Raw genomic sequence first — 25,153 nt, forward strand, 5'->3', positions numbered from 1 at the left:
GAAGAGGCCGTTGCTATGGAAACCTGACCTGAAACCTATTACACTGCTTGTGCTGCACTGAGCATGTGCGAGATCTGCAAGGATGAGATCCAGGAAGAAATACAGTCTGGCTTCAGATGCCCACACTTAAGATGGCCACGGCCTGCTGTAAGTTTATAAAATAACAAACTACTGCTATAAACTAACAAAACAGACCTTAGTTTACAGACTAACTTTACTAGAATACATCAAGCTTGTGTATTATATGGGTATTTTTATTTAAAAAGTATCATTTTGGCCGGAACACCACTTTAACATCACAGTTTTGAAAATAGGATATATGAATTCTTGTAATTTCATGGCACTCAGATTCCTTATTTTTATTTCAACAGAGACCAGGTCCTCAAAATCACCCCAAAGACCCCCACACAGAGTTTATATTTACAAGAACTTACAAGACAATGGCGGGTAAGAATAGACAAATTTAATAAGTTGAAGTAGACAATGATTCTCATTCACACAAGGTGCAATGAGATGTGTTATTCTGTGCTAATCAACATAGACTCAATGCTGGGACCTTAGCAGACATTTTGAAGCTTAGTGTTCAATCAGCAGAAAGGTTAAGGAATAGACACGCGCAATTCGTCTAGTTACAAATCAAAATTTGGACAAAATGTGCATGATTCTGAGATTCAGATGTATCCAAAACTCCAAATCACAACAGTAGCAAATTTCAATTACTCCAAAATAAATTATAACGAAAATGACAAATTCATTTGCATTCATTTTTTTTCATTTGAATGACATGATGTGATAGTTTAGGCCTCTTGCTAATGTTTGAAGCATCCGAAATAACGTAACGAAATAACGAATAATCCAAATTGATTTAGATTCATTTGTTTTTATTCTAGTGAGCGTAGCGTGAATATTCTAATAAAATTATTTTTATATTAGGGTTGAGAGACCATTCATTTAATTTGTATGTGCACAGCCCAACAAACAAAGTCAGTTGGGAATGGGGAAATGAATTCAACTTAATACCATAACTAATAAAAACATAACTTCTGAAAATACAAATCGATTCAGAAAAATCAATATATAATCTCCTGAATTAACGAAGACGAATCTTTCTAACATAACAATTATTTCTAAACAAAATTATTGGCAGCGATCTATCATATTAATGTAAACTGCTTTTGTTCATTTGATTTAGTAAATCAGTTCCAATTTGCACAATGGTTACAAAATGAAACCCATATTAGGATAAATATGGAGGCTTAAAAAGCTTACCTCTCTTTCTAAAATGTTCAGTTTTCTGGCCACTGTGTGGTTAATTAGCTTCAAAAATTTCCGAGTCACTATCTACATATTAGAATGTCATTCAGGATTCTGACTTGAAGACAGAGACAGCCAGGCTATGAGCACTTTTAGAAAGAGGACAGCAATGGCAGCCTCTGAATTTCTCTTAATAGAAGTTTCCTTTAACAAGTTTCTTTCTTTTTTTTTTTTCTTAACCAGCTAGATCTGTGGAAACCAGACAGTGTAGAAGACATTTATATGGACAGAGAAATCCATGTTCGGGTCCCATCTACCTATGTCCAGCACATGAAAGAAAACCTCGACCAGCAAAAAGTTCCTTTTAAGTAAGTCAATTTATTAGCGGGAAAATACTGTAGGTTCTATATTAAATATACTAGATTTCTATGAATCTTTAAATATATGTTGCATATCAACTACCGGTATATTTATTTTTACGTCTAAATGAGTAAAAGCAACATATATTTCAACTTTCAGAACTTCAGCCTAATTAAAGTTCCTTGTATGACAGTCTAAACAAGTGTCAAATCCACTTGCTCTGTGATGCACAAGCCTCAAAAGTGAACAACAAACTTCCTTTTCCTTCCCTGAGCGAGGCAAATCTTACTTAATTTGTGTCTCACACACTCCCCTTCCCAGACACTATCGTTCACAGTGGGAGGGTTTCATCAGCAGAGATTGTGTTGTTAATCTAAAAGGCAGTTGCCAAGACTGGGTTTGGCCAGACACTGATTGACAAGCTACAGGATTGTAAATCAGCAATGAAAATGCTGATAAGCACACCAACATTTTTCAGTCCACTGTAAAGCAAACAAGCACCGCTTACATGAGAGTGGCAACTCTCTTCTATATTCAGGAGCAGTGAAGTGTAGTTTCCATCCTATCACAGTCAGCTGCATTAGGTGGAGTTCACTGGCAGGATCAATAGGTATCTGTGGGAATTTGCAGGGCGAAAAAGAAAGAACCGTACATGCATATGCACACATAATTAGATGCTACATTTTTTTTATGGGAGGCCATAGTTCTACTTTATATAGTAGCAAATATACACCTTTTGTGTAATGTGATGCATATTAAATTAAAGTAGAACTATAGGCAAAACTTTTTTTTTCATATTGGATAGAGTAAAGATATTTTTTTCACAATCTGTGTCCCATTATGGAGATTTACCTTCACTTCCTGTCCCATAGCCAAACAGGAAGTGAGAGGAAAACCCTGTAAATTAAGGCAATTCATTTGGGACCCCCAGGTCACCAGAACTAGTGTCCCAATTAGAAGATTTTCCCCTCTATTACATTTCCTAACCCAAAATTTGGGGTTTTCTTTTACTTTCACTTTCAATGACAATGGTAAACAAGACATATAGAGAGGGTGATTCTCCTTAAGGGGGGCACAGACAGCAATAAAAACTGACAAGCATTCCAATACTTCTACACACTAAAAAAAAGTTTTGCCTTTATTTATGCTTTAACCACCTCCCGACCAGCGCACGCCAATGTACGTCCGTAGAATGGCACGGACAGGCAAATGGGCGTACAGGTACGTCCCTTTAAATTTGCCGCCGTGCCATTGCCATGCCACCTCCGTGAGTCAGATCGCGGGTCCCGCTGACACAATCGCCAAAGGGATACCCGCGATTGTCTCACAGAGAGGAAGAATGGGGAGATGCTAATGTAAACAAGCATCTCCCTGTTCTGCCTAGGGACAGTATCACTGATCTCTGCTCCCTGTGATCGGAGCAGAGATCAGTAACATGTCACACACAGCCACGCCCCCCACAGTAGAAACACGCCAGGACACATTTAACCCCTACACTGCCACCTAGTGGTTAACCCCTTCACTGCCAGTGTCATTTACACAGGAATCAGTGCATTTGTATAGCACTGATTGCTGTATAAATGACAATGGTCCCAAAAATGTGTCAAAATTGTCCGATGTGTCCGCCATAATGTCGCAGTCATGATAAAAATCGCTGATCGACTAGTAAAAAAAAATTATTAATAAAAATGCCATAAAACTATCCCCTATTTTGCAAACGCTATAACTTTTGTGCAAACCAATCAATAATCATTTATTGCGATTTTTTTTACCAAAAATATGTAAAAGAATACGTATCGGCCTAAACTGAGGAAAAAAAATGTTTTTTATACATTTTTGGGGGATATTTATTATAGCAAAATGTAAAAAAAATGAGTTTTTTTCAAAAGTGTCACTCTATTTTTGTTTATAGCGCAAAAAATAAAAACCGCAGGGGTGATCAAATACCACCCAAAGAAAGCTCTATTTGTGGGAAAAAAAGGATGTCAATTTTGTTTGGGAGCCACATCGCACGACCGCGAAATTGTCAGTTAAAGCGTCGCAGTGCGGAATCGCAAAAAGTGCTCTGGTCTTTGGCCAGCAAAATGGTCCGGGGCTTAAGTGGTTAAGAAAACATACATAAGAGGGTGCAAACGCCTAGTGCATTTACACCAAAACCATTTATTTAAAACACACAACAATGTTATACTCACAAAAGTAAGATAAAATCAAGCTTATCAAATGCACAGCTCCAGCAGGTGAGACGGATATCTCATCCGATGCCACACGGTGGAAAAGCTTACGCATTTCGGGGGACAGACCCCCTTCCTCGGAGCTATTGATTTTATCTTACTTTTGGGAATATAACACTGTTGTGTGTTTTAATAAATGGTTTTGGTGATGGTAATTTGGTAATGCACCACACGTTTGCACCCTCTTGTGTATGTTTTTACAGTTACCTGAAGATTGCCCAGTCTGAGGAGGGCTGTATCATTGAAACTTTTACCTGCCAGAAGTTCTTTGGACTGAGCACTGGATGGTTCTTTTTCTATTACACTTTAACCACTTGCTGACCGCTGCACGCCGATATACGTCGGCACAATGGCAGCGGTGGGCAAATGGGCATACCTGTATGTCCCCTTTAATTGCCAGGGCTACCGTGCCCGTGGGACCGGCAGACTCGATGTCCGCCGGTCTCCTGGCGATCGTGTCACGGAGCCGCAGAACGGGGAAGTGCCTATGTAAATAAGGCAACAAGTAGCAGAACTCATTCATAGCTGATACCCTTTACCTTCCCTACAATTAACATTATACATGTAGGTATAAGGTGAAGAGCCGGCAACTCGTCCTTCTGAAAAAGCCACTTTATTACATTGAGTACAAAGTACGGTGGCTTACGCGTTTCAGCAATAAGTCTTAATCATAGCCATATGGTATATATATATAGTAAAATGGTTTTAATGACACATTTATCAGGCCAAAACTGACCAAACAAGAGAGCTGAATTTTTAGGGTTCTTATATCCTTTCAAGGTAGTGGGCACACACCGATGTCATAGAACATTTTATCACATGCTCATGGCATTCTGTTGAACACAACTAAAAATGAGTATCAAATTAACTCATTATTAACTAATTTTACTGGACCAGGAGTGATGTCTGACAAATCTGCTTTTTCTTGTTCTTACCATGCTCAGTAAATGAATACATTTATACATGCCCAGAATTTCTTTCTTGATTACTCTATAGATCCAACAGAACAGTAATGATATGAGGCTTCTAACCTGATCTCAACTGCAACGAATCTGAAATATATTGTATACAAATTGTTAACTGTATTATCTGCTTAATATCCAGAATCCTGATTGAAGATGTTCAGAAATTGACAGATAACTCCCTTGCAAGTCGGAGCAGAACAAGGGCGATATCTCTGGAAACCTACAACTATGCTTTGTATCATCCAATGGATCAGGTAGGTCAGGAACTGCAACAAATATAAAGAAAAAAAAAAAGCCTGGGAACGTTTTTATTCAATCGAGCAATATTCCAGTTATTGCAATATATTTTGATCATATCCACAAAATTTCAAATGTCAATTTTTGTTCAATTTTCTAAAGGTCACCTTGGGAAGCGAGTGAATGCAAAGACTAGAAGACTGGAAAATCTTCAACATGTTTTGATGGATTGTAGAATACGGGGTGCAATTACCAAGGGCAAATAGACTGTGCATTTTACAAGTGCAGTTCCACTCTGCATGTGCAGTTGCTCCAGAGCTTAGTGAATGATGGGAAGACCTGCTGACTTCCATAATCCAATTATGTGTTAGCAAAAATGCATTTTTTCCCCCTTGCATGTGATTGGGTATTCTTTGTTAAGTGAAGCTTTATGTCATTACTAAGCTCTGGAGCAACTGCACTTGCAGAGTGTAATTGCACTTGCAAAGTACACAGTCTGTTTGCCTTTAGTAAATCAACCCCTACATGTTATACTGAATATTTTTTTATTATTCAATCTTTTGCATAGCAAAGCAAAACACGTTATCTATTAAATACTCTAGTTATCTATTAAATATATATTGGTTGTCATTTAAATTTGTTTGCTAGTTGTGCACCAATATAGCATACATGCACTTTTTTTGCAAAAATGTCAAAGCTTTCCATAAAATCTACAGACACGTACCGTACTGTCCTCCATCCATGATTCCAAACGTATCTATTGCTTCTGTCTTACATCCTTACAGACTATAGGTTATGACACAAGAAGGAGTTGACCAGCTGATCTCATTAGCACACACCCAGCATCATCCACCCTCCTACCTACCCTCCCACTCTCAGCCTTCTCACTAAATACACAATCAGATTGCATAGTGTATGGCCATCTTTATACAAGTACATAAGAGGAAGTTGACAGAAACACTCAGCTGTCAAGCCCCGTTCACATCTCTGCATAGCGGGAACTTGCATTCCAACATGCATTTGTTTTTGTTTTTTTTTTTTGTTTTTTTGAGAGGTGGGAAGGTGTTTTGGAACATTTTCACTAATCACACATAGGGCAGCCCATCCACCTGAATGGGATGCCCTACACGCAGCTATCGCCTCAAAGAAGCTTCAGAACTTTTTTTTAGAGTGGAGCTTGGTGCGTTTTGTACTGCGATTTTTGGTGCATCGCATTTCTGATATGCAAGGAAACGCACAGATGTGAGTAGAGCCTCATTGTTCTTTTGTTACTGCACCAATTTCACTTTCAGGCCCCATTCACATCTAGCATAGTGGGAGCGAACGTTTTGTGGTTCGTTTTTCCTGTGACTCGCATAGGGCAGCCTGCTGATTTAAATGGGCTGTGCTATATGTGGCTTATGGGACATGTTGGCGTTTTGTGGGTTGTGTGTTTTTTACTGTGCGTTTTGCAGCATTTGCCACTCGTTTTTTACATGGCAAAATGTGTGTTTGCTTCTGTGTTTGGTGTGCCATTACCAAATAATGGCACTGAAAGCGCAACTAGTAATTTTAGGTGTATGAAGGTGGCCATACACTATACAATCTGATTGTACAATCTCCTTTAGATTTACCAATTTTATATAATAGAAGGAAACACCTATCTAGCCAATCACTCTATATCCAATCAGGCAGGCCCTTGCACTACATAACTGATGGCAGATCTAAAGGAGATTGTACAATCAGATTGTATAGTGTATGGCCACCTTTATACACCTAAAATTACTAGTTGCGTTTTCAGTGCCATTAATTGTTAACAACACACCAAACACAGAAGCAAACACACATTTTGGCATGTGAAAAAAACAAAAACGCACTGTAAAAAACACGCAACCCACAAAACGCCATGTCCCATAAGCCACATATATCCCAGGCCATTTATTTTTATTTTTTATTATTTTTTTTCATTATATCAAAATTCAATTTTTTTTTCCAAAATTCAGAAATTATTACAATAATAAGTACATTTAATTCCTTCCTACCCCCCCTCCCCTAAAACCTATCCCCATCCCAACCCATCCTCTCACTTTATCCTTTATCTATTTTCCCCCTACTCTCCCGTTTCTCCCTCTCCTATCCTCCCCCTACTTCCACATATCTCCTCGTTTGCTTAAACGTCTTCCAATCTTTCCATTTATTTGCAAATCCGTCAATTTCCTCCTCCCCACTATATTGCAAATATTCTTTGTTGCATGTCTCTTCTACCCTTTTAACCCAATCCCTTATTGTAGGGCTTTCTATTTCTTGCCAATGTCTTGATATCAAGCTTTTGGCTGCGTTCATCATATGAGGTATCACTAAATCTTTATATTGTTTTATTGAGCCTTCTGCCCCATGGAATAAGCACATCTAAGGTTCTTCTGATATTTCTCTATTAGTAATCTCTTCTATTAATTGTAAGATCCCATTCCAATAGTTTTTGTAGGGCAATCTCACCAAATGTGGACCATAGTTCCCACTACATTTACACCTTGCCAACAATGTGATGATTTCCCTGTTTGAAATTTGCATGCTTTATCTAGTGTTATGTACCATCTTGTCAGACATTTATAGTTCATTTCAACTGTGTTAGTCTCTACCACAGAACTACCCTGTTTCCCCAAAAATAAGACCTAGCGTGATTGTCAGTGATGGCTGCAATATAAGCCCTACCCCCCAAATAAGCCCTAGTTAAAGTCCTTGTAGGTCTTATTTTCAGGCTAGGGCTTATTTTTGGGGAAACAGGGTAGGGCTTATTTGTGGGGTAGGGTTTATATTGCAGCCATCACTGACAATCAGGCTAGGTCTTATTTTCGGGGAAACAGGGTATGTACCAATCTCAAAATCTTTCCTATATTTTGTTTATTCCCTCATGTTCCCAATTATTTTTCCCATTCTTTTATATATGGCGGAACCTCCAGCCCCTTAAAATTTTATAGACCTGGGATATACAATTTCTTGTGTTTGTTGCTATACACAGCCGCTCCAGAGGCATTAGATCTTCCCCTGATCATATTGGCTGTGGTAAAGTGGTAACAAAGTGCTTCAACTGGAGATACCACCATTCGTTAATCACCATCAAATCTGATTTGTGCCTTAATTCTTGCAATGTGTATATTTTCCCCTTTTCTATTATGTCCTTTAATTGTGCGTTTTCATCTTTTATCCAGTCCCCAAATAATTTCCCTTTTCCCGCTGTAAAATAATTAGTTTCCTTCAGTGGAATTAATGGTGAGTTATATTTCCATTTACCTTGTTTGTGTGTTACATCCCATATTCTAAATATGTTTCGTGTCATTGCATGTATATTCTCTCCTAGTGCTCTAAATTGTGGTGGAATCTATATAATCCAACCCAGCCGTGCATTACTCATTGTGTTCTCCAATTTTACCCATATTTTTTATTTTTCTCTTTTGCCCACTCTATTACCCGTTATAGTAACAGTGCATTATATCTGGCACCATTAATCCTCCTTGCATTTTATCTTTTCTTAAAGTGATTGTAAGGGTTCGTTTTTTATTTTTTTAAATAACAAACATGTCATACTTACCTCCACTGAGCAGCTCGTTTTGCACACAGTGGCCCCAAACACCATCTTCTTTGGTCCCCCGGCGGCTCTCGCGGCTCCTCCCCACATCAGAAAACCCCCTAGGAGAAGCTCTCTCCTGGGGGGGTTACCTTGCGAACGTGCTCCCAAGTCTATCATGTATGACTCCCTCCCTCGCCCTGGCGCCCGCGTCATTGAATTTGGTTGACAGCAGCGGAAGCCAATGGCTGCGCTGCTATCAATCTATCCAATCAAGAGCCAGGAACCCCAGGCAGAGGGACAGCGCGTTGCCGCCGGGTCAAGTTCCAGGGCTCAGGTCGCTGCCATAGGATGCATTAAGGTGAAAAAACACAAGGGTTTACAACCCCTTTAATAACGAGAATTGAATTCTCAGTTTCTTAGTCTGCCAAATGAACTTTGTTTTTACAGTTTTTAACACTTTAAAATATGTCTAAGGAAGAGAGATGGGTAACATTTGAAATTTGTACATGACTTTCGGTACTATTACCATCTTTATAATATTTATTCGTCCTATCCATGAGAGGGACCTTATTGATATTTTTTTAAGTTCCATTTTTATCTTATTTAGTAGTAGTAGAATATAATTTACTTGATATATTTTCCCTAGAGATGGTGTTAATCTTATTCCTAAGTATTTTAATTCTGTTTTCCTCCATGTAAATTGGAATTCATGTTGTAAACTCTGTTTTTCCTGTTTACTTATATTTATATTTAGAATCTCTGATTTAGAGGGATTCATTTTTAGGTTTGATAATTCTCCATAATATTTTAGTATCCTCATTAAGTTAGGCATTGTAATCCTTGGATTAGAAATGTAGAACACCACATCATCTGCATAAGCCGCTATTTTATGCTCCTCATCTCCTATCTTAACCCTTCCTATATCTGGATTATTTTGAATCATTGCCAGGAGGGGTTCTAGTGACAGCACAAATAGTGGTGGGCACCCTGTCTCGTTTCGTTAAACATTTTGAAGGAAGGAGATGAAACCCTGTTAATCTTACAGTTGCTGTGGGATGATTATATAATACTTTGATCCATTGGATCATCCTTGGACCTATTTCCATGGCTTCCAGGGTGTTCATCATAAATCCAAAAATGCTTTTTCAGCGCCTATCGACAGGATTAGGACTGGGGAGTTTCTCTAATTTTCTTAAGCAAAAGCAATGTTCTCACTCCATTGTCTCTTCCTTGTATGAAACCCACTTGGTCCACATGCACCAAATCGGTCATCAGGTCTTTCATCCTAATAGCTAACACTTTTGCAAATAATTTTGTATCTACGTTTAACAGGGATATTGGTCTGTAGTTTGAGCATAAAGTACTATCTTTTCCCTCCTTTGGAATAATTGTAATCGAGGCCAACAAGGCTTCTCTTCTCATCTCATAGTTTGTTCCAAGTCTGTTCATGTATGAACATAATTTTAGTGAAAACATTTCTTTAAACTTTTTAAAATAACAGGTCGTAAACCCGTCCGGGCCTGGGCTTTTTCCCGATGCTGAGTTTTTTAAAGCTATATTAATCTCTTCTTCTGTTATGAGTTTTTCTAAGGCAGGTAGCTTATTTTCTAATACTTGGGGTAATCTAGTTCTTTTTAAAAACTCTTTTATCTTTTCTATTCTTTCAATTTCCTGTTGTTTCTTTTGTTTTACCGAATATAGTGCCCCATAAAAGTTCTTTCGCTATTTTTGTTGTTGAATATACCATCTTTCCAGTACAATTTTGTATTTTTTCTATGCAATTCATTTTTTTCTTCTTCAACATTCTTGCTAAGTATTTTCCAGCTTTATTTCCCTACTGATATATTTCTTTTATAATTCTATTAAGGACCTTTCTCGTCTCCTGTTCCATTACTTCCTTTAGTTCACCCCTTTTTATTACTAATGCCTGATACAGCTCAACATCTCCCTTTTTTATGTCCTTGTTCTAATTCATGGATTTCTTTTATTAATATTTCCATATTTTTTATTCTTTCCTTTTTTTCCTAGCACCTATTGCAGGATGCCCCTAATGTAGGCCTTATATCTTCTTTAATTTGGCCTTTTTGAGCTCCTGGTATCTTCATTTTCATAGTAACTGGGGAATGGTCTGACAATGTTGTTATTTCAATATTCGTTTCAATCACCAAGTCTAATAACCTATGTTCGGCCATTATGTAGTCAATCCTGGAGTACGACCCATGCACAGGGGAATATAATGTTTAGTCCTATATCTTAGGATGCTGTACTCTCCATACATCCAGCATTTGACATTGATATAATTTCTTTTTTATCATCTTCAGCTGTACATTCCTAGTCCCCTGTGCCAGTGACATACTATCCATTCTTGGCTCCATACAGAAATTGAAGTCTCCTGTTATAATCACACTTCCCTTTTTTTTTAAATCAATAAGTTTTTATTGAATATTTCACAGAACATAAGCGAAAAAACATGTAGAAAAATATTCGCTTAGACATGCATTTCTTCAGTTTATGACACAGTCTTGAGGATTATTCCATAACAAAGTCTGTATACAATAGACATGTTAACCAAGGTAAAAAGTGTGATATATAATATATAACTTGCTGGATCAAGAGCGAGGAACGCTGCCCCCCTGCCCAGGCACCCCATTTGGGAATTCGCTGCGCTCAGGAGGTGAGCGGCGTCCCCCATCCCTCTTTTGGGGGTTATTGCACTGTTTTTCATTGTTAAATAATGTCTAGTGCTAGTCTAAGTAATATATGAAAAGAAGTGATGTTCAAAAAAGAAAAAAAATATATAAAAGGATACAATAATATAAAATAAAATTAGGAAAAAATACAGTCAGATTGTTATTTCTCTTTGGATATGGTTTATAAGTGATACTTTTAGGTTTTATGTTTTATTGTGTACCAATCTACCCATTTTTCCCATATTTTTTGGGCTTTACTATGATAGTTTTGGTTTGATGCATATAACATCTCATACGCTGCATGAGTGTTAGTCGTAGTTATTACTTCATGAAGAGACAGGGTTAGTTGATCTCTCCAATGGTGCATTATTGTTAGTCGTGCACTCAAAAGAATGTGTACTGCTATGGTCCTGTACTCTGGTGGAATTAACTCTATGTCCAAGGATAAAAATTGCATTTTCTGGTGACACGGGTACTTTAATATTCAGTACTTGTGAAATTGTACCATAAACTCCCTTCCAAAAGGGGGTTATATTAGGGCAAGACCAGAGTATATGGTACAATGTTCCCACAGCACCACAGTTTCTCCAAAAGGTATTTGAACTTTGTGGGGAGAAGTTAGCTATCCTATAGGGTGTCAGATACCATCTGAAGAGGATTTTCTGAGATAATTCCCATAGATTTACACTCTTTGTCACATCGTAAGTGATGTGTGGTGCCTTTCGCCATTGTTCCAGGGAGTAAGAGGTATCTAAGTCCTTCTCCCAGGCAGTCATTTGAGTCGTTTTCAAAAGTATATCCTTATTCTTCAGTATATTATAGAACAACAATATACCTTTAATCTTGGTGGTAGGGATTGTGTAGTATTGGAGTACCCTCCATGGCATCTCAATAGTTGTTTCCAAGTTGGAGCGTAGTAGATGTTTTATCCTATGGTATGTGTAATATTCTGAGGTAGCTTGGTTGTATTCTATTTGTATAGCCCTGAAGGTTTTAGGAGTCGGACCAATCATTATATCTTCAATTATTTCTATCCCCTTCTCCACCCAGCTTGAGACGTTTAAGTCAGGGATGATATGTGCTAAGCTATAGGTAGGCATTGATAGCGTGGAGGTAATAGAGTCCTGAGAGGGAGTGTTTAACAAGGCTCTCAATGCATGAAGTGATGCTGTGATGGTGGGAGAAAGTGATGTGTATCTAGGGGTGTATTGTTGGCTGGTAAGAAGAAAGTGATATAGATCGCCTCCTTTAAGTTGTATATTTTCCAGTTCTTTCCATCTAGTATTGGGGCTTTGGGGGAACCATGTTTTGATTTGTGCCAATATTGAGGCAGTGTAGTAATCTTTGAGTACTACTAAGCCCACTCCTCCTGCCTTCTTAGTGTTGATTAGTTTGGAGAATGCACATATCGCCCTCCTCCCTCCTCCTATGGTATGTGTAATATTCTGAGGTAGCTTGGTTGTATTCTATTTGTATAGCCCTGAAGGTTTTAGGAGTCGGACCAATCATTATATCTTCAATTATTTCTATCCCCTTCTCCACCCAGCTTGAGACGTTTAAGTCAGGGATGATATGTGCTAAGCTATAGGTAGGCATTGATAGCGTGGAGGTAATAGAGTCCTGAGAGGGAGTGTTTAACAAGGCTCTCAATGCATGAAGTGATGCTGTGATGGTGGGAGAAAGTGATGTGTATCTAGGGGTGTATTGTTGGCTGGTAAGAAGAAAGTGATATAGATCGCCTCCTTTAAGTTGTATATTTTCCAGTTCTTTCCATCTAGTATTGGGGCTTTGGGGGAACCATGTTTTGATTTGTGCCAATATTGAGGCAGTGTAGTAATCTTTGAGTACTACTAAGCCCACTCCTCCTGCCTTCTTAGTGTTGATTAGTTTGGAGAATGCACATATCGCCCTCCTCCCTTGCCAAAAGTATTGGTTGATCATGGATTGGCTTTAATAAAGAAGGTATTAGGTCCTGGAATAGGGATGGTCCTAAATAAATATAGAAATTGTGGTAGCAGTACCATTTTAAAGGCTGCTAGTCTCCCGTTTTTGCTAGATCTTGAAGTCTGGAGTGTAGTTTGTCTATGAATGTGGAGTAATTTGCTTTGAACAATTCTGCCGTCTTGGGTGTTAAGGTGATGCCTAAGTAATTTATACCAGTGGTGTTCCACGTGTATGGATATAACTTTTCCATTTTGCGCCTAGTTTTAGGAGGTATATTGATGCCAAGGATGTATGACTTAGTGTCGTTTACTTTGTAATAAGATATACCATTGAACATTTTGAGTGTTTGATGTATCGAGGCTAATGAGGTCTCCATGTCTATGATCATGAGTATAACATTGTCAGTGAATAGACTAATGGTGTGTGTTGAGTTGCTAAACCTATGTCCTGTAATTGGAGGGTGGTTGCGTATGTAACTCGCCAGAGGTTCCATGAGAAGGTTGAATATTAATGGTGAAAGTGGGCACCCCTGGCGAGTTCCATTTGTGATATTAAATGGAGTGGAAAGTACCCCTGAGGTGTAAACCTGGGCAGAGGGCTTAGAGCATAATGCCATAACTGCAGAAAATATAGTGCCACTGAATCCAAACTTCTCCAATACCTTAGCAAGGTATCCCCAATGTATCCGATCGAACACCTTCTCTGCATCCAAAGCTAGGAGCAGAGAAGGCGTTCCCTTCAGATTTGCTTGGTGGATTATATTAATTAGGCGCCTGGTGGCGTCAGAAGTTTGACGTCCTTTTGTAAATCCGGATTGGTCCATATGTATAAGCTGTGGAAGTATATCTATTAGCCTTAGTGCAATCAGTTTGGCATATAGTTTCAGGTTGTTATTAAGTAATGATATCGGCCTGAAATTCTGTGGAAGAGATGGTTCCTTCCCTGGCTTGGGCAGGGTGATTACAAGTGCTTTCAACATTTCTGATGGGAAGGAGGAAGAAGCAGCTGCAGCGTTGAAAATAGTGGTTAGGTGGGGTGAGAGGATGTACTTGAATATTTTATAGTATTCTCCATATCCATCAGGACCTGGGGACTTTAGTGGTAGCGTATCAATAGCTTGAGACACTTCCTGGATTGTGAAGGGAGAGTTAAGGTGCATTAGTTGTGTTGGGGTTAGTTGGGGAAGAGACACTTTCTTCAGAAAGCCATGTATTGCCTCGGGGGTTGGTTGAATGGTATGTGGATTGTCTGTCAAGTTGTACAGAGATCCATAATAATGGCTAACCTTCCTGAATTGTGAAGGGAGAGTTAAGGTGCATTAGTTGTGTTGGGGTTAGTTGGGGAAGAGAAACTTTCTTCAGAAAGCCATTTATTGCCTTGGGGGTTGGTTGAATGGTATGTGGATTGTCTGTCAAGTTATACAGAGATCCATAATAATGGCTAAATGTGTCGGCTATGTTTTGTGAGTGATGAGATAACATGTACGGTATCTTGGTTTTGTACCTGCAGCCCCGTAAGCATTGTGCTAGGAGTTTCCCCGCCCTGTTACCATTTACATAATAATTCATGTTTAGACGCCTAGTAGACTTTTCGAAATTTACTAATAATAGTATTCGAAGATCATATCGAAGTTGGGATAATTGTTTAGAGATTGAGGGTGTGGGTTTTTGTTTATTACTGATTTCTAAGTTGTGAATTTTGTTTGTGAGATCCTGTAATTGTTGTTGGTGCTGCCTCTTCCTCCTTGCCCCCAGTTTAATAAAAATACCCCTCATGAATGCCTTATGGGCATTCCACAGTGTAAACTTATCATCCACAGAATCTACGTTTTCGCTAAAATATTGCAATAAATGTTGTTCCAGTATAGTTTTGGTAGGCTTTTCCTGTAAAAGAAGCAGGTTAGCTCTCCAGATTGGAACAGGGTTCGAGGAGAATGAGTCACTTATTGTCAGCACTACAGGCTGCTGGTCTGACCACGTTATATAATTTATGGATGCTGCTACAGCTCTGGTCAAGGTCCATTGATCTACTGGAAGAGATCAATTCGTGAGTATGACCTGTGTGGTGAAGAAAAAAAGGTGAAGTCTTTTTCCCCTGCATGAAGGCATCTCCAGGCATCGAATAAGTCTTGCTGATGTATAGTATTTTGATGCATTTGGGTTGTTATGGTGGGGGTGGAGGTGTAAGTCTGGGATAAGGTTGAAGTCCCCACATATCCCCAGAGCTCATAGGCGTGCGCACAGGGTGTGCCGGGTGTGCCGGGTGTGCCTGGGCACACCCTAATCACCCTGTGGCTCCTAAAAAATGTGTAAAAAAAAATAAAAGTAAAAAACTTTCTGACACCATCCACTTCCCTACTGACACCAGTCTCTGTCCTACTGACACCCTCCATTGCTCTGCTGACACCATCCGTATATATAGACATGCACACACAAACAAATATGTTTGAGCTTTGAGGTGCCCACCCTAATGCAATAGGCTGTGCACACCTATTCCAGAGCTCCTTTTTGGTGGGCCCGTATCTTTTGAAAGATTTTGTTAATAAAGCGTATTTGGTTAGAGTTCGGGGCGTAAAGATTCACAATAGTGTACGTTGAGGAGTTAATATCGCAAATTAGTATTATGAATCGTCCTTGTGGTCTGCAATCACTTCATGTTGATGGAATGAAACAGTCTCCCTTATTGCAATAAGGACTCCTCTTTTTTTTGAGTCTGCGTTTGCAGTAAAAATATGGGGGAACTGCTTATTTGTGCATTTTTTGGGGGGGTGAACTATTGAAGTGCGTTTCCTGTGCACATAGGATATCGCTTTTGAATTGTTGGGCTTCCTTCCATAATGACTTACGCTTGACAGGGTGATTAAGTCCTTTGGTATTTATAGAAAGAAATGTCACCCCCATGTGGACAAAGAAGGTTTAGTTGTTTGACATTCTGTGTACATATAAGTTCTTTTGTTAGTGGAGAGCTCCCTCAAATGGTCAAAACCGGTATAGGTTGTTTTGCTAAGTGCTAGTGCGGACCAGAGAAGTGTTGCACTCACATTTTGAAGTGCAGGCATCTTTCTAGTTCTATTATCAGCCTGGCTATGCTGGCGAGGTCTCTTTGGAGGTGTTGATCTGGGAGAAACAGTAGTGGCTCCGTCTGAGAGCTGTAAAGGAATCTGTAAGTTCTGATTGTGTTGGAAAAATATAGTAAGAAGAAAAACTAAACTGACCATGAACATAAAAACTTGAACTTTGAATAGCATTTTAAAGCTTTTCAAGTGAACATTGTGATCCAAGCATGGGTATTTCATACCCGAATGCAGCATTTTGCTGCTCAAGTGGTTTCAAGGGGGTGAGTTTGTGAGCCAAGAGAGGCTACTCTCCCCATAGAACTGAAGTGAATACTTGTTTGCTTTCCAGGTGGTCAGTGTCTTTTAGCATTCTTAGCCGTGACCTTTTGCCATTCAGGATCCGCATGAGGAATACTCCTAGGGGAGTCAGGTCTGCTGACAGGCTCTGGAAGTATCTGCCATTCTTTGAGCAGAGATAGACCTTTTTCCAGTGAGTCTATGGTGAAGGTATGGCCCTCTTTGGTAATTTGTGGGAAAGCCCCATAGTTGATCTTATGATTCCTGAGGGCTTTGGTGATTGTGATGAGGCTCCTTCTTTTCTGGAGGGTGTATTGCGATAAATCTGCAAAAAATTGCAGACTTTGATACTGTGAGGGAATATGCTCCTTGGTGCACATTACAGACATTCATCTTTTCTTTTGCGTGGTAAAAATGTAACCGTAGTATTACTTCCCTAGGGATCTGGTTGGGGAGGTATGAAGGTTTAGGCAGGCGATGGATCCTGTCTATGATCACATCTAGATCCGTGAGTTCAGGAAGGATTTCTTTAAACAGAGTAGTGGTGTACTCATGCAGGTCTCCTTGCTGTATAGACTCTGTGATCCCTCTGATTTTTAAGTTATTCCTACTATTTCTGTCCTCCGTGTCAGCCATTTTAGATTTGAGCCCTTCTATTACCTCCTCTTTTTCATCATGGGCATCTACTAAATCGTTTACAGTGGCTGCAAACTCCCCCATCTTGTTTTCAATGTGCCCCACTCTGGATTCTACAGCCTGTATCCCCTTATTGAACTTTTGCATGCAGGACATCATGTCAGTTTGGATTGAGCTCTGTAGGGACAGTAACATGTCCTTTAGTACTGTGTCCATAACCGGATGATTATTCATTGGGAACACCTCAATGCTGTCAGGCAGCTCTCGATTGTCCTCCCCAGAATCAGTGCAGGGACTAGCTGTGGGGCTGCATCCAGAGCCATCCATCCAGAATTTGGCTTTAGCTGGGCTTGCAGACTGAGGGGTATTAGGGTAGGATTACTGGCTGCCTGGGGACCCACTATTTTTGCTGATAGATCCAGAGTTAGCTGGGGTGGAGTGTGTGTTACAGGCCGGGGTGGATGTTCGGCCGGCGCCATCTTGCCTACCTCCATATGTCTGCCATGTAACAAAATCTGTCAGTTTCTGGGGCTTCCTGAGTTCTTTTCTTTTCCTAGCCATGGTCACCGATGCTATGATGTGCAGATCGTTCCATTTTTGAGGTGAAAACCCCCTCTGGAAAGTTGCTGTGTGCTGCTGTCTGTCTGTGAGAAGAGGGGCTCAGCTCTCACACTTCCATCTCTCTCTGCAGCCGGCCATGCCCCCTCCACACTTCCATTTTTAAAGTCCATTACCTTCCCCATGACCTCCTTCAAATAGTTAGTTGGATTCTTATTGGGGCAATAGATGTTTGCCAAAGTACAATCCATTTTGCATAATCTTCCCTTTAGGAAGAGGTACCGACCTTCAGGATCCGTCATCCTTTCCTCCAGTATGAACCGCAACCCTCTGGCCACCCCAATAGTTACCCCTTTGCCCTTCTTGTTGTAGAATCCCCATAGTACCATATTAGGTATTCTTTTGAATACAGCTTTACATTTGTTTCCTGGGAGATATGCGTCTCCTGTAGGAACACTACCCCTGCTTTATACTGTTTGACCTCTTTTTAAATTTTGTGTCTCTTTGCAGACGTATTTAACTCATGAACAGTGTATGTCAAGAAATGTATTGATATCGTCTTTGGTCACCAAACTCCTTCCCCACTTTCTACCCTCTCTTTCCCCTTTCACCAGAATTAGGCAGGCCCTTGCACTACATAATTGATGGCAGATCTGAAGGAGATTGTACAATCAGATTGTAGAGTGTATGGCCACCTTTATACACCTAAAATTACTAGTTGCGCTTTCAGTGACATTAATTGTTAACAACATACCAAACACAAAAGCAAACACACATTTTGCCATGTGAAAAAACGAGTGGCAAATGCTGCAGATAAAAACACGCAACCCACAAAATGCTAAAATGTCCCATTAACCACATGTAGTGCAGCCCATTGAAATTACCAGGCTGCCCTATGCGTGTCACAGGAAAAATGAGCCACAAAACATTCGCTCCCACTATGCTAGATGTGAATGGGTCCTGAAAGGGAAATTGGTGCGTTAACACAAGAACAATAAGGGCTCCATTCAAATCTGTGCATTTCCTTGCATTTCATAAATGCGCTGCACCAAAAATCTCAGTAAAAAACGCACCAAGCTCCGCTCGAATAAAAAGTTCTGAAGCTTCTGTGGGGCGATTGCTGTGTGTAGGGCAGCCCATTCAGGTGTATAGGCTACACTATGTGTGATGAGTGAAAATGCTCCAAAATGCCTCCCCCCTAGCTAAAAAAATAAAAACGCATGTGGGAATGTGAGTTCCCACTATGCAGAGATGTGAATGGGGTTTGACAGCTGAGTGTTTCTGTATACTCCCTCCTATGTACTTGTATAAAGATGGCCATACACTATGCAATATGATTGTATATTGTGTATTTAGTGAGAAGGGTGATCACTGATTGATTGCACTTCATTTAAAAAATGTGCAGGCGGGAGTGGGAGGGTAGATGATGCAGGGTGTGTGCTAATGAGGTCAGCTGGTCAACTCCTTCCTGTGTCATAACCTATAGTCTGTAAGAAGCAATAGATACGTTTGGAATCATGGATGGAGGCCAGTAAGATACGTGTCTGTAAATTTTATTGAAAGCTTTGGTATTTTTGCAAAAAAGTACATGAATGCTATATTGGTACATAGGGGAGCTGGAATTTAAAAAAAAAGGTGAATTTAGCCTTTAAAGCACCAAGCGCTGAAGCAATAGATCCATATAATAATGTGGGTTAAGATGTCATATGTATAAATGTCATAGAGAGCCCTGAGCAGCTGTGGCAGCACTAGTGGCCACACAGATAAAAAACAACCCCACAGCATTTAGGGATTGGTTATCAATAAACAATATCCATGGAGGAGCATAGTCTTACATCAGATGTATATTGCACATGATAAAAGAAAAATTGCCATCAAAGTGCCAAGAATCCACATTTATTCAGACGTGGAAATGGCTTTAAAAACATGAACCAGGATATGCCATCCAATTGTCAACTCACTTCATAACGTGAAAAAAAGATATTCAGCCTATAAAATATGTGGTGTAATCATTATTTTTTGTCCTATTCAATATTTTTTAGCACACAGAAAAAAATCAATCCAGTGAAGAGTCTGTAAAAATAATTGTCTAATTGCCATTGTAACGCTAATAGTAATTTGGATCAAAGTAAAAAAGTATAAATGCAGTGCATCCGGAAAGTATTCACATCGCTTCACTTTTTCCACATTTTATGTTACAGCCTTATTCCAAAATGGATTATATTAATTATTTTCCTCAAAATTCTACACACAATAGAATTTTGTTTGACATCTTTGCAAATTTACAAAAATAAAAAATGAAAAAATCACATGTACATAAGTACAGCTTATGTGCATCAGTTCAGGTGCATCATGTTTCCACTGATCCATCCTTGAGATGTTTCCATAACTTGATTTGAGTCCCCCTGTGGTAAATTCAGTTGATTTGACATGATTTGGAAAGGCACACACCTAGACAGGTCCCGCAGTTAACAGTGCATGTCAGAGCACAAACCAAGCCATGAAGTACAAGGAATTGTCTGTAGACCTCCGAGACAGGATTGTATTGAGGCACAGATCTGGGAAGGGTACACAAAAATTTCTGCAGCATTGAAGGTCCCAGTGAGCACAGTGGTCTCCATCATCCGTAAATGGAAGAAGTTTGGAAACACCAGGACTCTTCCTAGAGCGGGACGCCCAGCCAAACTGAGCGATTGGGGGGGAGAAGGGCCTTAATCAGGGAGGTGACCAAGAATCCGATGGTCACTCTGACAGAGCTCCAGTGTTTCTATGTAGAGAGAGGAGAACCTTCCAGAAAAACAACTATCTCTGCAGCACTCCACCAATCAGTCCTGTATTGTAGAGTGGCCAGAAGGAAGCCACTGCTCAGTAAAAGGCACATGACAGTCCACCTGGAGTTTGCCAAAAGGCACCTGAAGGTCTCTCAGACCATGGGAAACGAAATTCTCTGGTCTGATGAAACAAAGATTGAACTCTTTAGCCTAAATGCCAAGTGTCATGTTTGGAGTAAACTAGGCACCGATCATCACCTGGACAATACTATCTCTACATTGAAGCATGGTGGTGGCAGCATCAGGCTATGGGGATGTTTTTCAGCAGCAGGAACTGGGAGACCAGTCAGGATCGAGGGAAAGATGAATGCAGCAATGTACAGAGACATCCTTGATGAAAGCCTGCTCCAGAGTGCTCTGGACCTCAGACTGGGGCAAAGGTTTATCTTCCAAAAGTACAATGACCCCAAGCACACAGCCAGGATAACAAAGGAGTCACTATGGGATAACTCTGTGAATATCCTTGAGTAGCCTATCCAGAGCCCAGACTTGAACCTGATCGAAAATCTCTGGAGAGATCTGAAAATGGCTGTGCACCGACGATCCCCATCCAACCTTATGGAGCTTGAGAGGTCCTGCAAAGAAGAATGGGAGAAACTGCCCACAAATAGGTATGCCAAGCTTGTGGCATCATACTCAAAGAGACTTGAGGCTGTAATTGGTGCCAAAGGTGCTTCAACAAAGTATTGAGCATAGGCTGAGAGTACTTATGTACATGTGATTTTTTTGTTTTTGTTTTTAATACATTTGCAAAGTTTTCAAACAATTTTCTTTCATGTTGTCATTATGGGGTGTTGTATGTAGAATTTTGAGGAAAATAATGAATTTAATCCATTTCGAAATAAGGCTGTAACATAACAAAATGTGGAAAAAGTGAATACTTTTGGATGCACTGTATGTGTACCGAGTCAAAAGAAAATATTAAACAAATTCTAATCAACTTTCCATACAATGATGCACAATTGATATGTTTATAGCAAGTTGAATAGATCTGCTTTGATAGAATATAGTTTGGTAACTTCTCATGAACTATGTATAACCAAAAGACGGAAAGACAGAGATTGCTAAAAACCCAGGGAGGCATGGGTTGGGAATGACGCTTGGGGATTCGAAGGGCTTCTTAGATCTTGATGATATGGAGAACTACTTTATACGTATAGTAGAGTCAGTATAGTGGTCAAAGTATATGTATAGCCAATTTTTTTTTTCAGGTTTGGATAAAGTAGGGAAGAATCATCTATTAATCTATTTTTGCTGTCGGTGTCCCTAAGGGAAAGGAGAAAAATTTCACTGTTAGACAGTTGTCACCAGAACAGGTGTCCTTGTTGAAATACTTTCCCTCATCTCTTGTTCTGGTGACAACTGTACATTTTTGGAGTTCTTTCAATACTCTACTGAGAACAAAAAAGAAAACATGGCTAAATACACTTTAGGCTGCTTCTAAGCAGGGTTATACTCTACCCATTAATAGACCATGGGTGAAAGCTTGAAAGAACTGCTGCCAATCTTAAAGCTGAACTCCAGGACAAAAACATTAATGAATTACACCTAATGATCTGTGTCTTGTTGAAGGATGCTGCTACGAAAGGTAAAAATTCGAAATTTAATTCATCCTGCTTTAAGCAAAAAACTTTTGGCTCAGAAAACTACACTCTTAACTCTAGTACACTGCATACAGTGGAGGCTATGTGGGGCACTCACACACCACCTACTCCATTCATAAAACATCTTGTATTTTTTCCACAGAATACAAGGTGATGTGGAATTAGAGTAGGGGAGATTGTGACATTTATCTGCCCTTCATTCAACCACAGAACACCTTATATTCAGTGAAAAGATTACAAGGCGTTTCAGGAATTGAAGAGGTGGAATGCAAGCAACCCACATAACCTTCATTACATGCATTGTATTAGACTCAGGAGTGTAATTTTCAGAGCCGGAAGTTCTGCACTTACAGTGACGTCAGAATGAATGAAAGTTACAGTTTTTACCTAATTCAGCAGCATTCACCAATTCAAACATCAAAGGGGTAATTCATTTTTACATCGAAAATGTACAAATATTGTTCTTTTACCCAGAGTTCCGCTGTAAGTGTTTGTTCGATCCACTTTAACAATACAAATTTACTTTAAGAGTTAAATGTTTTAGCACAAATTATAATCAGTAATTTAGCCGACCCTTGGGTCACCATTCCTCCTACTGACACAATTCTGCCAACTGACATTAGCAGTGGAGCACCATTTCTTCTACTGACACCAACAATAGGGCACCAATCCTCCCAATTATACCAACGATGGGGCACTATTCTTTCCCCTAGTACCAAATGTGGCGATGTTTACTCCCACTGATGCCAGGAACATTTACACTCCCGCTGGCCACACTCAGGCCCCCCTGAAGTCTGAAGGACAATAAACTGGCCCTTTGTTTAGAACGTTTGGAGACCCCTGGTCTAAATAATCCTAAAGTACAAAAATAAAGTACATTATTCATAAAGCAGATTATGATTAATTACTTTGACTTCTGCCTAGCTATAAGTGTACTTTTAATGAACTTGCCTACTAAATGTAGAACTGTATACAAGAAATGAGCAGAGGGCATAGACATTTCTTGGATCTACGGTATATGTGTTAAAAAACCCTAGCAGTTCACAAATGCACTTCTATATCCATGTAGTAGCATGAGGTTCACTGATGACAAAAGAGAGAGCTATAAATAAGCCAGCCTGGAATAAGCTGCTGTTTTGTCGGCAATATATCACAGAAGGTATCAAAATTCTACATTGCGATAAATATTGTTATGTATATCCTTTAACAGATTTATGAGTGGATGGAACAGATTAAAGATAAGCACAGTGATGTAGTGTCACACCACCTTCTTGGAAATACCTATGAAAAACGGACAATCGAATATTTAAAAGTAAGTGAGAATCTCTGGTCCTGAGCAATACAGCCTGGTGTAGGACTTGCTCCAGCCTGTGATTGGGCAGTAGCACATTGAGGAATTCATCCTTCTGCTATCGTTTCCTATGTAAATTTTTCATTGTTAGAACATTCACATTCTAGCCAAAATCTTTGTTTTAAATTTGGACCACACATGGAAGAGTTAAAACATCTGTCAACTTTTCATTGTTGTATTTGTCCCCATTTGAATTTCAGGCAGTTACCAGAAGTAATAGAAAATCTACCTACATCATATTTTTTTGACAGATGTCAGAACAGAAAGTAAAAAATGGGATTCAAATTAACCTCACATCACAACGTGAATTCAATCTCAATAATAATTTTAGTGGTGAAGCTGCTATGTGAAGAATCACTAAGCAAATTGAAATGTGGGGGTGCTAGACTCAAATCAATAATCCAATAGTGACTAAAAAAAAGGATAAAAGTGTTATAAAAATGATTGATAAAAAGACAGTGTTCAATAATCATAAAGTGCAAAATAGAAATGAAATCACAGAAAATGAGGAAACAGTTGTGCCAAAAAAACAAATGAGTTGCAAATAAAGTTCATAGGCAATCTTCTAAACAAAAAGCTTCTGAATTCTTCAATAAAGGTAACATTTATATCACCATCACCAATTTTGTTTCCACCCAGTTTGCTCTATTGGAATGCCACACACCAGATAGCCATGACCCCTTTAGTTAAAAGGAGGTCAGAAATCGCCTGTTTGGTAGATTTCTTGATGAGTTTCTTCAAACATGGCCCACACCTGTCATGGATCCCCAGTACCACTCCACCGGTCCACCATGTCACTATAAATTGGGGAAAGAGCTACTATAGTGTGAAACCATTTATTTTAAAGACTTTATAAAACATTTACAAGCTGCTTACATTAATAGGTGCCCTTCCCGGCACTATGTTTGTCTGCCTTTGTGGTGATTGGGACTGCTAAAGTCCTGGAGCGTTCCACTCACCAATACTGGGAACCAGAAGAACAGGATCTGAAGGTGATGTAACATGGAAGTTACGTCTCTATGTACGTTTCGTCAAATGACGTCATCAGGTGTTTTATACAGTCTGTGGCAGCATATCATTGGTGGGATACCCGATCACCACGCCCACTAACTATTAGCATACTAACTTCAATTGTACACTTCCCAAAGCTAGCACAGGATAATAAATAAACAATAGATTTCTATATGCATAATACATGGAAAAAATAATCTTAAAATTATATTTGACTCCCAAGTAAAACAAAAACAAAATATGAATAATCTTTAAAACTTCAAAACTTCATAAGAATAATTTAAAATTAGGCTTTTTTTCCATTATATTGTACAGGTGTAATTTCATCAAGAAATCTAATACAAAGGCAATTTCTGACCTCCTTTTAACTAAAGGGGTCATGGCTATCTGGTGAGTGGCATTCCAATAGAGCACATTGGGTGGAAATGAAATTGGTGATGGTGATATAAACATTACTTTCATTGAAAAATTAAGAAGCATTTTGTTTAGTGGAATGCTTCTGAACTTTATTTGAAACTCAACAATTTTTTTTTGGCACAATTGTTTCCTTAGTCTCTGTGATTTCATATCTATTTTGCACTT

The 25,153-nt window shown here is 39.3% G+C and overlaps 1 protein-coding gene across 1 annotated transcript in view; it reads left to right on the forward strand.

Moving 5' to 3' along the window:
- The window catches only part of LOC141146804 (carboxypeptidase O-like), a 140,000-nt gene that overhangs the window by 52,542 nt on the left and 62,305 nt on the right, over positions 1-25,153 (forward strand). The window contains exons 2-5 of the mRNA XM_073633412.1: positions 372-447; positions 1,498-1,622; positions 4,950-5,064; positions 23,420-23,521. Coding sequence (XP_073489513.1) covers positions 372-447; positions 1,498-1,622; positions 4,950-5,064; positions 23,420-23,521 — 418 coding nt within the window. The remainder of the gene's footprint in view (positions 1-371; positions 448-1,497; positions 1,623-4,949; positions 5,065-23,419; positions 23,522-25,153) is intronic.

The sequence above is a fragment of the Aquarana catesbeiana genome, linkage group LG06, assembly GCF_042186555.1.
Source record: "Aquarana catesbeiana isolate 2022-GZ linkage group LG06, ASM4218655v1, whole genome shotgun sequence".
NCBI classification, from domain to species: Eukaryota; Metazoa; Chordata; class Amphibia; order Anura; family Ranidae; genus Aquarana; species Aquarana catesbeiana.